The 15,688-nt window shown below is 38.6% G+C and overlaps 2 protein-coding genes across 5 annotated transcripts in view; both read right to left on the bottom strand.

Moving 5' to 3' along the window:
- Positions 1–12,644, bottom strand: part of aqr (aquarius intron-binding spliceosomal factor) — a 50,857-nt gene extending 38,213 nt beyond the window's left edge. The window contains exons 1-13 of the mRNA XM_058749119.1: positions 12,286–12,644; positions 12,114–12,170; positions 11,836–11,876; positions 11,587–11,622; positions 11,386–11,506; positions 10,319–10,459; positions 9,339–9,407; positions 8,994–9,094; positions 8,836–8,912; positions 6,567–6,631; positions 4,048–4,164; positions 3,543–3,656; positions 1,592–1,695 (exon numbers count right to left, since the gene is read on the bottom strand). Of these exons, the coding sequence (XP_058605102.1) occupies positions 1,592–1,695; positions 3,543–3,656; positions 4,048–4,164; positions 6,567–6,631; positions 8,836–8,912; positions 8,994–9,094; positions 9,339–9,407; positions 10,319–10,459; positions 11,386–11,506; positions 11,587–11,622; positions 11,836–11,876; positions 12,114–12,170; positions 12,286–12,360 (1,118 nt within the window). The 5' untranslated portion in view covers positions 12,361–12,644. The remainder of the gene's footprint in view (positions 1–1,591; positions 1,696–3,542; positions 3,657–4,047; positions 4,165–6,566; positions 6,632–8,835; positions 8,913–8,993; positions 9,095–9,338; positions 9,408–10,318; positions 10,460–11,385; positions 11,507–11,586; positions 11,623–11,835; positions 11,877–12,113; positions 12,171–12,285) is intronic.
- Positions 12,645–13,292: 648 nt separating this feature from the next.
- Positions 13,293–15,688, bottom strand: part of paplna (papilin a, proteoglycan-like sulfated glycoprotein) — a 39,349-nt gene continuing 36,953 nt past the window's right edge. For 3 of the 4 annotated variants that reach the window (XM_058750325.1, XM_058750323.1, XM_058750324.1), the window contains one exon: positions 13,293–15,302. In XM_058750325.1, coding sequence (XP_058606308.1) covers positions 15,130–15,302 — 173 coding nt within the window. In that variant the 3' untranslated portion in view covers positions 13,293–15,129. The remainder of the gene's footprint in view (positions 15,303–15,688) is intronic. The other variant, XM_058750326.1, reaches the window with a different exon arrangement.

Raw genomic sequence — 15,688 nt, 5'->3', positions numbered from 1 at the left:
ATGTTCTCAGTATCTTGGTTAATGAAATATTCGGATAAAAAGAAATGCCTGACATAAGAATATTCTGAGAACATACGATATGTGTTATAAAATGATGATTACGAGACATGATGCATTTCAGCAAGTTGTACTGTTTCTTCCAACATACAAAATACGTTCTGATGTTCATTCATGTTTATTTTGTGCTTTAACTAGTAATGAAGAGGAAGAGATATCGGTTCTGTGCTGTAGCGTCTCAAGTGCTGCTTGAGACGCTACAGCGATCTGTCACACCATATTAAAGAGCACCAAAACCACATTTAGTGTTTGGATTTTATAATAAAATTCATGTCAACCATTTTGCATAAACGCTCATTCTGAATACAAACAAATCTTCTTTAAACATGTTGTTAGGAGGACAACATTGGGCAGGATATGGAATAAGGATTTTTTTTAGAAATTTTTAAAAATAACAGATTTAAGAGATAATTGACAGATTAATCGATAATTAAAATAATCATTAGTTGTAGTCCTATTTTGGAAACACCAGTCTAAGGGTGTACTCACACTAGGTGCTTTGAACCGTGCCCGAGCGCGTTTGACCCCTGAAGTGTGGTTCGTTTGACTAGTGTGATCGCTCCGTGCCGCGCCGTTAATTTAGCCAGCCCTGGCACGGTTGGAAGAGGTAGGCCAGAGCACGGTTCAGTAGGGACTTCTGATATGTGCAGCATGATTGCGTGAACATTTCTGAGCTGCAAAAGCAATAGATCTGTTAAGCAATATATTGTGAGAGGGCCGTGTGTCACCGCGTCCCAAAGACTCAAAATAATAAACCACACAGTTGCATCATATGCTGCCTTCACGTGCTATTCCCCACTTATGAAGTCGTGATTACGAGCTCGTTGCATTCAAATGATTTGTTGTCGGAAAGAATAAAATGTATTATTCCATTGGTTGATAACCATAAACATTAACTGAGCTAGATAGTCAGCTTGATACGATTCTGGAATTTCGGGCAAATAGCTACATGCTTATTTCTCTATTTATAATACATACAATATGCTTCAAATGCCTATATATAAATAGACACTACTTTAACGACAAGACAAGGTGTAGTTGTAAAAAAAAAAAAAAAGAAAAAAAGAATAATAAAGAATAGCATTGACAGCAGCAATCGTTGTCCCCTCCAACATGTTTAAAGTTTATGACCCGCCTAACTCGGAAACTCGAGTATCAAAATAATCTCTGAGTAGTAAATACGCTTTGAGAGGCCGTTCATGTCCAATTTCTGATTAGAAAACTTGTATTTCTGGTAATTCCGATAGCACGTGAAGGCTGCATAAAGCGTGCTCCGGCCCGGAACATAAAGTGCAATGTGAGCGCAGGCCAGCGGGGGAGTGGGGAGGGGGGACAATCACGCTCGGGCTCGGTTCAAGGCAACCGTGCCTAGTGTGAGTACAACCTAAAATTTCCTGATTGTGGGAACCCTGTCTGCAGTTAAGAGACTTTATCATCAAGCTCTGGCAGGAGCCATTAATCTAATGGGCCGTATCTCACTCTCTCTCTCTCTCTATAAAGAGATAACACATAACATTTAACTGCCGTCACTTACCTGAGATGGCCGAAGTGTTTGTTGAGGGACTCCCGCGTGTCCACGGCGGCCACATTAGACAGGGCAAAATCATTGAGCTCAGGGAAATGAGCAAACGCTGCTCTCTGAAAAACAAACAACAGTCACAGAACTTCTGAAACATCTGACAGATTTAATTATCATTGAGCAATGAATCATCACAAACCATATGACTATTACAGAACAGACTCAGGTGGCTACTGATACATCAAAGATGATGTGGGAACCAACTTTTTCCTTACTGAACCTGAGTGTTGCATATAACATCAGACCACTGGCTTTGGATCATCTACTTGTGGGTTCTATGCTTTTAAAAGGGGTCATATGATGCGATTTCAAGTTTTCCTTTGTCTTTGGAGTGTTACAGCTGTTTGTGCATATATAAGATCCCTGAAGTTGCAAAGACTAAAGTCTCAAACCCAAAGAGATATTCTTTATAAAAGTTAAGACTTGTCCACGCCCCCCTAAAACAGCTCATTTAAACGCCCCCACATGTCTACATCACAGTGTGGGTAGATTTGCAAAACACCGCCCAAATATTTACGCAATGAAAGAAGGCGGAACTATTATTCTCGCTGTAGTATTGTTGCTGCCGCCGGCGCCATGTCCTGGAGACGCTGCGTTTCATTGTGAAAGCGAAAGTACTTTGTTTGGGTTTCCAAAAGAGGACATAACTAGAAATCAGTGGTTAAGTTATATTTACAACACTGTTCCAGAACAGTTCAACCCAAATATTTGAGTGTGTGCAGCACATTTTACAGAGGACTATTTCCTGAACCTGGCAGGAGAGTAGCCTACAATGCCAGCTGTTTCTATAAAGTGGGGCAATTCCAACTTCGCAAGGGCAGTCTGGCGCTTCTGACTCACAGCCTGTAAGTATGTTTTCATATTTAAAGAATTTGCTACTGACTATTCAAACGCGAGTTTTGAGCAGTGTAGAGTAGTGCATCGCGCCACATAAAAAGACAGTATAAGTCATTATAATCAGTAATTATGTCCCCACTGGATGCAACAAATGCCTCGTTTATAATGGGTTTTATTGTTTTTGTGTCGTCGCGCCGGGACACGGCATCACAATACGGTGAGGGGCGCTTGAGGTATTCGGCCAATCACAACGCACTGGATAACTGGCCAATCAGAGCACGCCTCGCTTCTCAGAACGATGAGCTTTGTAAAAATCGGCGTGTTTCAGAAAGGCAGAGCATATAGGCGCAACAATAATGTACAGTATATATGGAAAATAATGTGTTTTTGAACCTTAAACCGCATAAACATTGCATTACACCAAATACACAAAATAATGTTCTTTTTAGCAACGTCATATGACCCCTTTAAGATATTAATTTAGGTAAAGGAGCATAGCATACTACATATTAATACATACTAGTGACACTACTAGTTATTTATAGGTCAAATACAGTGCATATCTTTTTAACCAACGAACCTCTATGGCTTTTCAATCACTTAAATCCTTTTCAATCATTTTCACTCCCAAACTTTCATTAACTTTTATTCTTAAAATGAATTCACTTAAATTACAAAACCACTTTGTTTGATGCACTCAGTGATTGGAATAGACTGTTTTTAAAAACTGCAATAAATAAATACATTTAAATAAAATTGATAGGTTTTTTGCCAGATTAACATTACACAAAGCATAGTGTTATAAATGTACACTGTATTTTTATGAAACTATAAAAACAAATCTTAAAACGCTTGAATTATTGTGGAAATGCATCACAATCTGTCAAACCGGTGAATGGTTGTCAAAGAAACGAAGAGCTGCTGACAAATGTGTTTGTGCAACAAAATGGCATAATTTTCCCTTGATTTTTCAAGATCAGTACTTCTTGAAAATTCACTATTTTAAAAATCCCTTAAATGAGTATGGGACCCCTGATAGACTGATGAGGGTGTGTGTGAGATGGGTTACCTGTAGAGAGGTGATTCTGTCGTAGTGAAGTGTGGTCATCTCTTTCTGTGTGAGCGCATTTCCTGTCTGATCACTGATCTCAAAGCCAGTGTAGAACTTCAACATGTCCAGGAGCTGAATACAGTAACAACAACAAACAATGATTACAATAGTTCAGTTTCTCTACGTCTAATAGTCTCCGTACCCTGTGTATATTTATGCTTGTGCTTAGGCCTGCTGTCATGTTTTTTGTCTTACTATTGTAAAGCATCCTTACGTTTGCAGAAAGGCGCTATTGTAATAATCATAAGTTAAATTAATAATTGAAAAATCCTCAATTTTAACAAATTTTAGCAGGTGGTTGAAAAGGCTGTACAATTTGGAAAAAAAAAAATTACAGATTTTTTTTTTTTTTGCGTTTGCCATTTAAAAACTATAAAAATCCAGGTTTGCTGTGCTTGTTTGCATGGATGCACAATTTGACCAAGCGACTAACTACAGAGGAAGCGCGTGTTCAGTGCTGTACCTGGCAGAAGAGGTGACCCTCTTTCTCCCTGTCGGTGAGGTGAGACAGCTGGCAGTTGACCACCAGATGAGCGTCATCCAACACTGTGTTGAACCAGCGCCGCGTCGGGAGGAGAGCCTGGCAAAGACGGCCAAGGTTAGAAATATGCTCAAGACGCGAAGCAATGGATAAAGTGACAGATTTTTTCTGCTGTATTGAGATGCACATCCGAATGTAATGGATATTAGAAAAGTAAAGGCGGGGTTTATTTCTATGCATCAGCTGTTGATTGGCTGTTAAGATGCGGGTGTGTCACTCAAAAGTGGAGGCAGATGAACACAAGGGGCGGGGTTTGAGAGGATGAAGTCCTGCATACGTTACCAGACTGAAGTCTAATGTCAATGTAATGTTAATTTGTGACTTTTTTTTTTTTTTTATGTATATACGATGGTGGCCAAAATTATTAGAACACTAGTATTTTCACCAGCTAAAAAATGGTTTGAAGTCAGTTATTTCCATATTTTGGTGAATGTTTGGAAATGTAAACTGATATTTCCTACTGACAGATTACAGCAAAAGATAGAAACAACCGACTTAAAACCATTTTTTAGCTGCTGAAAATACTAGTGTTGTAATCATTTTGGCCACCACTGTATTTCATGTACATACAGTGGGGCAAAAAAGTATTTAGTCAGCCACCAATTGTGCAAGTTCTCCCACTTAAAAAGATGAGAGAGGCCTGTAATTTTCATCATAGGTATACCTCAACTATGAGAGACAAAATGAGAGAAAAAAAATCCAGAAAATCACATTGTAGGATTTTTAAAGAATTGGTAAATTCCTCGGTAAAATAAGTATTTGGTCACCTACAAACAAGCAAGATTTCTGGCTCTCACAGACCTGTAGCTTCTTCTTTAAGAGGCTCCTCTGTCCTCCACTCGTTACCTGTATTAATAGCATCTGTTTGAACTCGTTAGCAGTATAAAAGACACCTGTCCACAACCTCAAACAGTCCAACTCCAAACTCCACCATGGCCAAGACCAAAGAGCTGTCAAAGGACACCAGAAACAAAATTGTAGACCTGCACCAGGCTGGGAAGACTGAATCTGCAATAGGTAAGCAGCTTGGTGTGAAGAAATCAACTGTGGGAGCAATTATTAGAAAATGGAAGACATACAAGACCACTGATAATCTCCCTCGATCTGGGGCTCCACGAAGATCTCACCCGTGGGGTCAAAATGATCACAAGAACTGTGAGCAAAATCCCAGAACCACACGGGGACCTAGTGAATGACCTGCAGAGAGCTGGGACCAAAGTAACAAAGGCTACCATCAGTAACACACTGCACCGCCAGGGACTCAAATCCTGCAGTGCCAGACGTGTCCCCTGCTTAAGCCAGTACATGTCCGGCCCGTCTGAAGTTTGCTAGAGAGCATTTGGATGATCCAGAAGAGGATTGGGAGAATGTCATATGGTCAGATGAAACCAAAATAGAACTTTTGGTAAAAACTCAACTTGTCGTGTTTGGAGGAGAAAGAATGCTGAGTTGCATCCAAAGAACACCATACCTACTGTGAAGCATGGGGTGGAAACATCATGCTTTGGGGCTGTTTTTCTGCAAAGGGACCAGGACGACTGATCCGTAAACGAAAGAATGAATGGGGCCATGTATCGTGAGATTTTGAGTGAAAACCTCCTTCCATCAGCAAGGGCATTGAAGATGAAACGTGGCTGGGTCTTTCAGCATGACAATGATCCCAAACACACCGCCTGGCAACGAAGGAGTGGCTTCAGAAGAAGCATTTCAAGGTCCTGGAGTGGCTAGCCAGTCTCCAGATCTCAACCCCATCGAAAATCTTTGAGTCCGTGTTGCCCAGCGACAGCCCCAAAACATTACTGCTCTAGAGGAGATCTGCATGGAGGAATGGGCCAAAATACCAGCAACAGTGTGTGAACACCTTGTGAAGACTTACAGAAAACGTTTGACCTCTGTCATTGCCAACAAATGGTAGATAAAGTATTGAGATGAAATTTTGTTATTGGCCAAATACTTATTTTCCACCATAATTTGCAAATAAATTCTTTAAAAATCCTACAATGTGATTTTCTGGATTTTTTTTTCTCATTTTGTCTCTCATAGTTGAGGTATACCCATGATGAAAATTACAGGCCTCTCTCATCTTTTTAAGTGGGAGAACTTGCACAATTGGTGGCTGACTAAATACTTGTTTGCCCCACTGTATATAACTACCTCCACAAACACACACATCTATTATTATAATCACTTTTTTCTCTCTCTCTTTGTGTCATAAAAAGATTTTTTTTTAAAAAGTGGAATGTTGCCATATCACTCAAAAATGCAACAACTAAAACAAAACATCACAAGGTCAAAAATGTTTAGAAAGGAAACAAATGCAAGGATTAATTGTTCACAGTAAGATCTATAACATGCATTTTGAATTTTCATTTCATGCTGACTTTATCATAATGAGAAAAACCGAAAGTAGCATCAGAACAAATGCTGGAATGGCAACTCACCTCCAGGTCAATCATGAACTCAATGAATCTCTCACAGTAGTGAACCTTCTCCATGGAGACGGAGCCTAGAGCAACATGAACCATGAAACACACATTAAAGCAGTGATGACACACCTCATTTCACACAGACAGACAGGCACGGCATTCTGGGGTGGACGGTGGATCTGGGTTCGGAGGGAAAAGCAGTGAAGAGAGAGAGTGACAGTATTATGATGGTCTCATAAACAGGATGCGCTGGCCTCTTGCGTGTCACACCATCTCCGGCCTGAACAGGTGGATGACGGGAGGAGGGCACGTCGGTCTGTGTTAGCGGAGCGGTGAGAGGCGCCCGCGGGCGAGCATCAGCTGCTCTGAAGCTGGGTCACGTCACAGGATGGTGAAAACACGGAGAGATATTCAAAGCAGAAATAAATCACTGCCTGAGGGGTGGCAGGAAGGCCTTATGGTTAACAGAAATCAGCCACATCTTATCTTGTAGCACAAATGTAGGCAAGTACTTAAGTAAAAGCTCTTTTAGTGTAATTGTCCAAACGTCACCTTCAGCTAGTGCTTCATGTGTCTTTTTGCGGTCAAATTCTTACAGATTTTTATTAAGTAAACGTAAGAATAACTTTGATATTGTTAGCAATATTTCCAGATGACTGAAGCAGCTCGGCTTTACTTGATTATCCATCAATCATTTTTTAGAAAATTCAGTGTGTCTCAAATCTGATCTGAGGAACGTTTATTTGCTCATCTCTCAATCATCATTGGATTGCATTGCATGTTTGATCATTTAAATCTTAGTTTACTAAAACATATTATTGCAGATATAGAGTGACTGATAACTGATATTTATATCATTTTATGTAAGTATCTGCTGTACTGTTATAAAGACCTCATTGATTTAAATTACATGCATCAGAATTTCATCATGTAAATATCAGCATCTGCACAAAATTTCATATTTTTGTGCATATCTTCAAGTACGAGCTCCATATTGTCCATATTCTCACTATATCAGACTATATGAGCCATAAAAGCCTGATATCAAATATGATACTCCAAAAAAACACACATGCAAGATTCGAATTTTCTGACTTATTTCTTACGTTAGGCTTTACAGAGTTAAAACAGAACAGCTATTTTAAATTGTAATATTTCACAATATTACAGTTGTCACTGTTTTTTTGTGACCAAATAAATCCAGTCTTGTAAGCATTAAAGTAGGGCTGCACGATATTGGAAAAAACTCACATTGCGATATTTTGTATTTCTGCGATATATATTGCGATATGAAAAAAAACAACAAAAAAAACTCCAGATGACTTGAAAAGCTCTATTTGGAAAAAAAATATTGTAGATGAGTAAATCAGCATAGAAAAATGAACAAATTACAAACATAGATAAATATAATAGAACAAAGATATAAAATAAATAAACAGTGCTTTATATTTTTTCCAGTAAGTCTAACAGTATTCGGGTATACTGGTTGAATAATCAAATGTAAAATAACACTGTATAAATTAAATCTAATAAATCTGTTAAAGCTACAAAAGTGATTTTTCTCTGTGTTTTGCTGTTTGATTAACATTCATGACACTGAAAGCCTTGGGAACATTAAACTGCTGTGAGCATACTATCCATTTTCTTTATCAATTTTTTACCTTCACCTAAGCCATAAGCAACTGTGTTTACAAGGATACTTGCAGAGACATGCATTTTGACAGTTTCGCGCGTATGTGTCATTTCAGGCACAAATAAACACGGAACTGAATGGAATTCAGTGTTCACATATATCTGAGTGACTCTCACCGTGTCTACAAAGGGCGCTGACAAAATACAATAGAACCCATTATAATCAGTGATGCCGTCTACACTGGATGCGGCGCGACACGGCAAATCCTTGCGAGTAAATCCCTCGTTCTTTTTATGACGTACTGACACAAAGTTCAAAGGATTTGCAACGGTCGCTTTTTCGCGTCCAGTGAAGACAGTGCGTCGCGGGGTGGCGTGATGCGATAGCTGTCGTGAAAACGATCAGTATAACGGTCAGTATACTAAAAATCGCACATCCTGCGATGTGACTATCGCGGATTTGCATATCGCGATATCGATGCTGAAACGATATATCGTGAAGCCCTACATTAAAGACTTCTTTCAGAAACAAACAAATTTTTTTAACCAACCTCAAACCAAACCCAACATGTACAGAGTGAAGCATAAACAAAATCAATCAACTCCATAAAGAATATCACACAGAATCGCCGGTGTGAATAAACAGCTTTACCTGCTGCAGGGATGGACATGAGCACCACCAGGAACTTCTTGATGAGGGAAGCGAGAAAGGTGCGCTCCTTCTTAGTTCTGTGAAAACACAGTTCATGAGACTCACAGGACATTGTTTTGAGGTGTTTCAGGTTTATGAGGCGTGAGGCTGTTTCTTACTGCTCCATATCCTGCGGGTCCATCTTCTCATAGTTCTTTTTAATGAGGTTCCAGAACTTCTGCAGTTTTGGGACCTTTTTCAGTTCCTGCTGCAGTCTCGTCTGAATAACCACAAAATCTGGAGTCACTTTCAAACATCTCAAACAGTGGCCATGCATGAAATATGTAGTAACGCACGAAATGAAAATTATATGTAATAATGCGTGAAATATGCAATAACCGAGTATAATATTGAGTTTTTGTACTGTAACATGCATTTTGTAAAATGTGGCAGATGTAATGGACAGCAGGATGTAAAGCTAATATAAGACACATAGGAAATGTGCGCGACGCAGTAATATTCACCGGCAGCAGACACATCCACATGGGCATAGAGACCAGCTTCTGCACCTGCTCACGGATCAAGTCCACTTCCTGTAGTCACAAAGAAACAGAAAAATATCTTCCGTTAGTTCTGTTTTAATAGGGATGAAGCCGAACCTCATATCACATTACTTCAAATGAATACAGAGCTTTTAAAAGACATGTTTTTCAGTTTCAGTGTTGCTGTAGTTACTGCTTTTGCTGATCACTGGATGCAATCACTATATAGTTCAAATCAAACGCTGCAGCATCATCAAAGCCCCTGTGCTCCTGCCACTTACTAATGCGACTTGTCTTGTTTTCTGTATGTGAAAAAATATTGCACATTGCATTTATTTCCAAACAGATAAAAATTCTTACAAATTTGCTACAGGTGTAATTTTCTGCACTGGCTCCTCTCACAGCATGTGTACTTCCACTATAGAAAGCATTCATTCAGCTCATCATGACTTTAGTCTGTTTGAGATTGCAGAGTTAACTCATGGTGGATGCTCTCTGACCACAGCATCTCTAACATTTAATCAGGGACATTATAGGCCTATGATGGCCATTTCTATTGCTACTCAAACCGACAGCCTTCCTCCACGGTGCATGCGTAAGCAGAAATGTACATGATTAGCATACAAACACCAGACAATCTCATCAACAATGCAAATGCACCATCTGCTTCAGAGTGGGGAGACACCGTGCCTCAAATTAGCAGCAGCCCAAAAATAGACGAAAGCAGCTTTGAATTGAAGCCGTCATTCATACACATGAACTTCTGAGCTGCTATTTGGTTTCATTTCTGAAGTGTTTTGAGTGCAGTTAAAAAACCCATATATTACAGTCTGTTTGCTCTGTGCAAGGCAACAGTGCCACCAAGTGATGTGCCCAGAAAACAACAGGTCACGTAGTGAATGCTTTCAGAACAAATGCAAATATAGGAGGTTATTAACTATTGCTAATGATTGGTAACTAACCAGACTGTTGAAGCAGTGATCGAGGAAGAGCAGCAGCACGGTTTGCTCCTTCAGCGGCAGGCCGAGCTGCTCGCCTGACAGACACGACTCCATCACACACTTGAAGAAGTGAGGGAAGTGTGTGGGAGCTTTCTTAAAAACCTGAAGAGACAGAAACCACACACTCACATCAAAACACACACTTAATGATATCTACCTGTGCCTGTAAAAAACAAATCTGTGGTATGTATGTGTCATATGTTCATTTCATTAACAGAAATAATGTTATTACAACAAAATTTTTTTACCTTTAAAATACATTGACAACCACCTTAAAAACACAGCTGGTAAAGAGGATGAAGCAAAGTTCATCACACATAGTTTTTTTCATAAGATGACGCAAATACTGCACACAGTGTCACTCACACAAATACCATCCTGGTAACACAACACTAAAATAATGGAATAAACATTCATTTAACAACGTAAGATGAAACAATGTACATAACTCATAAGAAGAATTTCAATGAAAAACCATCAAATGTCACAGAATTCTGTGAATGTCAATTTACATTTTTTCATTCTAAATAAGATGACTTGTTCTTTTTAACAGGTTTTACTGTGGCATTTTTACAGGCTTTCAGTGTTCATTTTGATCAAACTGTTACTGTGGATCTGAAGTCTGCTGTAGCGCTTCTAAAGACAAGCGTCACAAACTCTAAATGACTTCAAAAACATAACATGGTCTGACTGCTTGTGTGTGATTTTTATGTGATCAATTGGTAAAATAAGACACTTCCGCACACTACATTCAGTCATTTGAAGGACTCTGCTGTCTTGTCCCCTTCAGAGGAACCTACATGCTTCAAATGTAAGACGTAGTGATGCACCGAAATTAAACTTTTACTGAAGCACCAAACCTGCAAAAAAACTACTTTTTATTTTTTTCAATTTTTGCGTCAGAAAGTTGGTGCATCAGTAGTGAAAATGTTGTATTCAATGTCATTAATCTACAGAAAAGTAATTTATTTTACATAGAAGTGCATTTCACATGCAATCTATCCATTAATCAACAGTTTAACACAAACCTCCCACGCGGGAACATTTTCACGAAACTTCTCATTGACGATACAGCAGATGGACATCAGGTAGCCGTTAGTGGAGGCTTCAGGTGTGTAGTTCGGCCACAGGTAGTTCTCCAGGTACTGGCTGCAAAACCAACAACAACATCAGCAAACCACAAGTCCTACAGATCCAATGCTAACTAAACCTGTGCGGAAATCACCAACCTGAACTCCAGAAGCATGATTTTTCTGATGGCAAATCTGAAAAGAGACAACCAAAGTCAATATGCATCAAAGTGGTCAAAATGTTCATTTAAAGCACTTTCATAGAGAGCAGAATACGCAAGACAACAACAGCTTTATTGGCACCAGTTTCTACAACAAGCTCTTAGTGGAAGGTCTGACAGACTTTAACAATAACAACAATCATAGTATTTATAATAATAATAATACAAGAACTAAACAGAGTCTTACTTTGATTTAAGAATCTCATTCTGGTAAATGTCTTCAATGACCTGAAAATAGAAAATATTCAACATTCATAAGCCACATCCTGAATAAAGCTAGGCTTTGAAAGTTAGTTGATCATTCACTGACTTGAAAATGCAGTTCTGGCCATACACAACAATACTCCAGCATAAAGCAACATAACTTCAGGATCTATATATTTCGAGTAATCTCTCTGTATATATTCTGTAAAGTCAGATCCTGCAGACTGAAGCTAAAAGGAGAATTAAACCTCAAAGCCTCACCTGAGGATCAAAAGGTAGTTTGCTCTTGACATGAGGAGCCCAGTATTTGTTTGAAAGCTAAAGAGAGAAAAACACAAAACAGGAATAAATAAGCACGTCTGCTGCTAATTTAAGTTCATGTAAAGTTACACTAATGAACTGATACAGAGTTCATAAAGTAATCATAACTCACCTGAGTGACATATTCCGCGTTAATCTGAGACACCGGAGGCGCAGAGGTCTTTATCACTCTCGAGTCCTTCTGCATGATTTACACAATCATTAATAATGATGATCAAACAAAAATAATATAATCCCGTGGCTCACTGATCACAACAGGCTTCTGTATATCAACTCAAAGCCTGAAAGTTTCATTCACATCTTTCAGCATTCACTGCTGAAAACCAAAAAACATCAAATATACGCTGCAGTGTGAACTTAACCAATACTGATAATCAATACAAACTTTGTTTACAACAGAAACGTCAGGAATACGTTGCGTAGCTTTAGCTGTATGCTAACATGTGCAACTGAAAGTCGCGGCTGATGACAACTTCCGCTTTCTGAGTGTCTTTCCAAAATAAAAGCCGGAAGACTTGTTTTCAAAACTTACTCATAATTTTTACCCGATAATAATTTATGGAGCTTGGCATTGATCAAAATGAACATAGCATTTTAAGATTTTATTAATTTACATGACTTTTTTATGCATGTGGATCATACTTTTAAAATAAGGCTTTCTGATATATAATCAGTATTTTTCTGAGATTGTGGGTCAGTCCTCATTCTCTGTGATGTCGGTCACTTTTTCAACATGACAGTGACTATAAACATTATCCCAAGGTGACATTTTAGCATTTGTGTCTGTGCTTAAAGTTTGGGCAGTTTCAGCTCTTTCATGGATGTTGGCTTTGTGAAGATCTCTGTGCTTGGTTTTTGTGGAAACAGGGTCTTCAAGGTGAATAATGAGGTTTACTGCCGTAGTGTTTGGACACAATGCTTCTTAACATTCAATAGTCCATATCACAAACTAGAGATAACTGACAATGAAAAGATAAAAGATCATCACAACATTTAAATGACACTTATAATAATAGGCGTTCACATTATTTTGTACACAGCATGCAGCATTCAATTCTGATTCTGAACATAAGTGATGTTTTCTCATTTTCTTGCTCCTCTGTTGTACAGCCTGTGACCCAGAAATTGATCACGAGGAATCAGTTCTCTAAATGCACTGTGAGAAGGAACAAGAGGGAGGAAGGTTTCAGACGAGTCTGGAGACAGCAAACCCATGAGGATCCTGTGCAGAAGATCTGAACGCCTGACAAACACAGAAACCCTCCTCCTGCCTCTTCGCATCTGAACCACAAGACTTAAATGAACATGAAGTGTCACATACTTCAACAGAACATCTTGCTTTTGTAAAGTATAAGTTGCCACACATACTCATGTTTACAATGTGTAAATGTTTATTTCTTCATTCAACAGAGTTATGATGGGTATTAAAAAGCAAAATGATCAATGAGCTGTCGACAGATCTAATGAGTACATCTGAGCTGGAAACCCTGCCAATTCCAGCTCTATCTGCCGAGACATTCCTTCATGCTGGACCAAAAAAATCTGTGTGTCTCTAACTAGATAAGCAGAGTATTTCATATCCTCGTAGTCTGTCAGCAGCACAAAGCTAGAGCAGCCAATCAGGAAAAGTGTTCGTTATGTGAAAATGTTCCTTCTTTGGTATTTACTTGTTTACGTGGCATAAGTTAACCAATTTATTTGATACATGGCATTAATATTAGAACATACTAATATATGCATTACTGCGCATACATTTCACTTACAAAAATGAATCTACTAATGATGCACCGAAATTAATATCTTTCTGAAACATCGAAAGTGAAATTAGTTTTCCATTTAGCCCAAAATGGCAAAGATAAGTTTAATAATCAATTAATTAATCAAATTTATTTACTAACATTTAAATTGAACAATTATTCAAGGCATGTTTCATATCAACCTTTAAGTAATAACTTTAGTTTGTAGTTCAGTTCATTGTTAAAGAATAAACATTTTAATGGTGTCGTTAATAAAGTACAAATATAATGAACATGTAATATAGTGCATCTATTTAGCACAATGCTCCTCTCAAGAGTTCATTTTTCTAGCTACCTAACAAATTATGGACATTGAATGTCTTTCCTGATGCAACATTACATGACATGCTGTTTACAAGCTGTTTTATTGATTTTTATGCAGTTGAAATGCTGACCGAGTGATTACATGAGACATGATTCAATTCGGTAAGTTGTTTGGTTTCTTCGGATGTTCGTTCATGTTTATTTGGTGCTATAGCTAGTAGTAAAGAGAAAGAGCTGATTGGTTCACGTGCCATTTGAAATTAAGCGCTATGACGATGTCACAACACATAAATGAGCAGCAAAACCACATTTATTGTTTAAATTTCATTCTAAAATTGACAGAATTTGAAAGCTGAGACTGTTTCATATCAAAAGCAACAATTAAAGCATAAAACTTACTGCAATTCCATCAGAGAAGCACTAATTCAACGTCAATGATTTCGGCTCTCCAAAACCATTTCAGCCAAAATAGAGTATTTTCGATTGCCTGAATTTCGGTGCATCACTGCAGTCTACACATTCAAAATACATGAAAGCATTTCCTAATAATGTAATCAGTTTTGTTTTAACTGCAAGTATATCCTAATACATGTTACAACAACAGCACAATAAAGACATAACTCTTGTATTACAGTGCCAATGACCTGTTAATAATCCAAACTGAACATTCATTTGCACTTAAACAGTTCCACACAAAAATGCACACAGAGATGACACACAAAGATAAATAAGCTCTGATCTGAATGGGCCGGGAATACTGAATGCCTGAGGTCAGCGTTGATGTGGAGTTTAAGCAGCAGGTGATGCTGATATTCAATCATGAGGTGAGTCTGTACACGGCAGGTGAATGTCAGTCTGAATCGACCAATGAGGCCGCGGGATTCATTGCACGTGACCTATCTGGTTTGTCCGGGTCTATCTTTGTCCCTGGCATATCTGGCACAGCTGGCGCAGCAGAAATTGGAGTAATACTGGCTGGAGCACAGGCGTGCGTACACAATCAGCTTACAGTTCGCCAGTTCAGGCTGATCCATGCAGTCCGGCGACAACCCCTGACTCCCACTGAAATCTGCAGATACAGTCAGACACATTAAAATACATTCACAAGTGCACTTCATCACATTATCATGGGTGAAAAAGGCAAACTAATTTGGTGTGCTGTCCAGAGTCAGAAATTAACAAAAGGCTAAGGGCAAAAAATGCCCCTACGCAATTCAAATGCAGTCTATTGCAGCTGTGGTGATTAAAGTGAAATGTAAAAATGAATGAAAAGTGTTGATTCACAGCATTATATTTAGATCTGCTCACGTTGCGTCAAATTTTGTACACCCTTTTTTTTGCAATGTTGAGCATTATAACAATCGCATGTTTCTGTTGAGCTTATGAACGCAATGGACAATCAGATGCATTCAGATTAGTCACTGAAACGCTTGAAACATGTTTAGTGTGCGTCAC

The sequence above is a fragment of the Onychostoma macrolepis genome, chromosome 17, assembly GCF_012432095.1.
Source record: "Onychostoma macrolepis isolate SWU-2019 chromosome 17, ASM1243209v1, whole genome shotgun sequence".
Classification (NCBI taxonomy): domain Eukaryota; kingdom Metazoa; phylum Chordata; class Actinopteri; order Cypriniformes; family Cyprinidae; genus Onychostoma; species Onychostoma macrolepis.
Note: the sequence above shows the minus strand (reverse complement) of the source record. Positions and strands in the feature narration are given on the sequence as shown.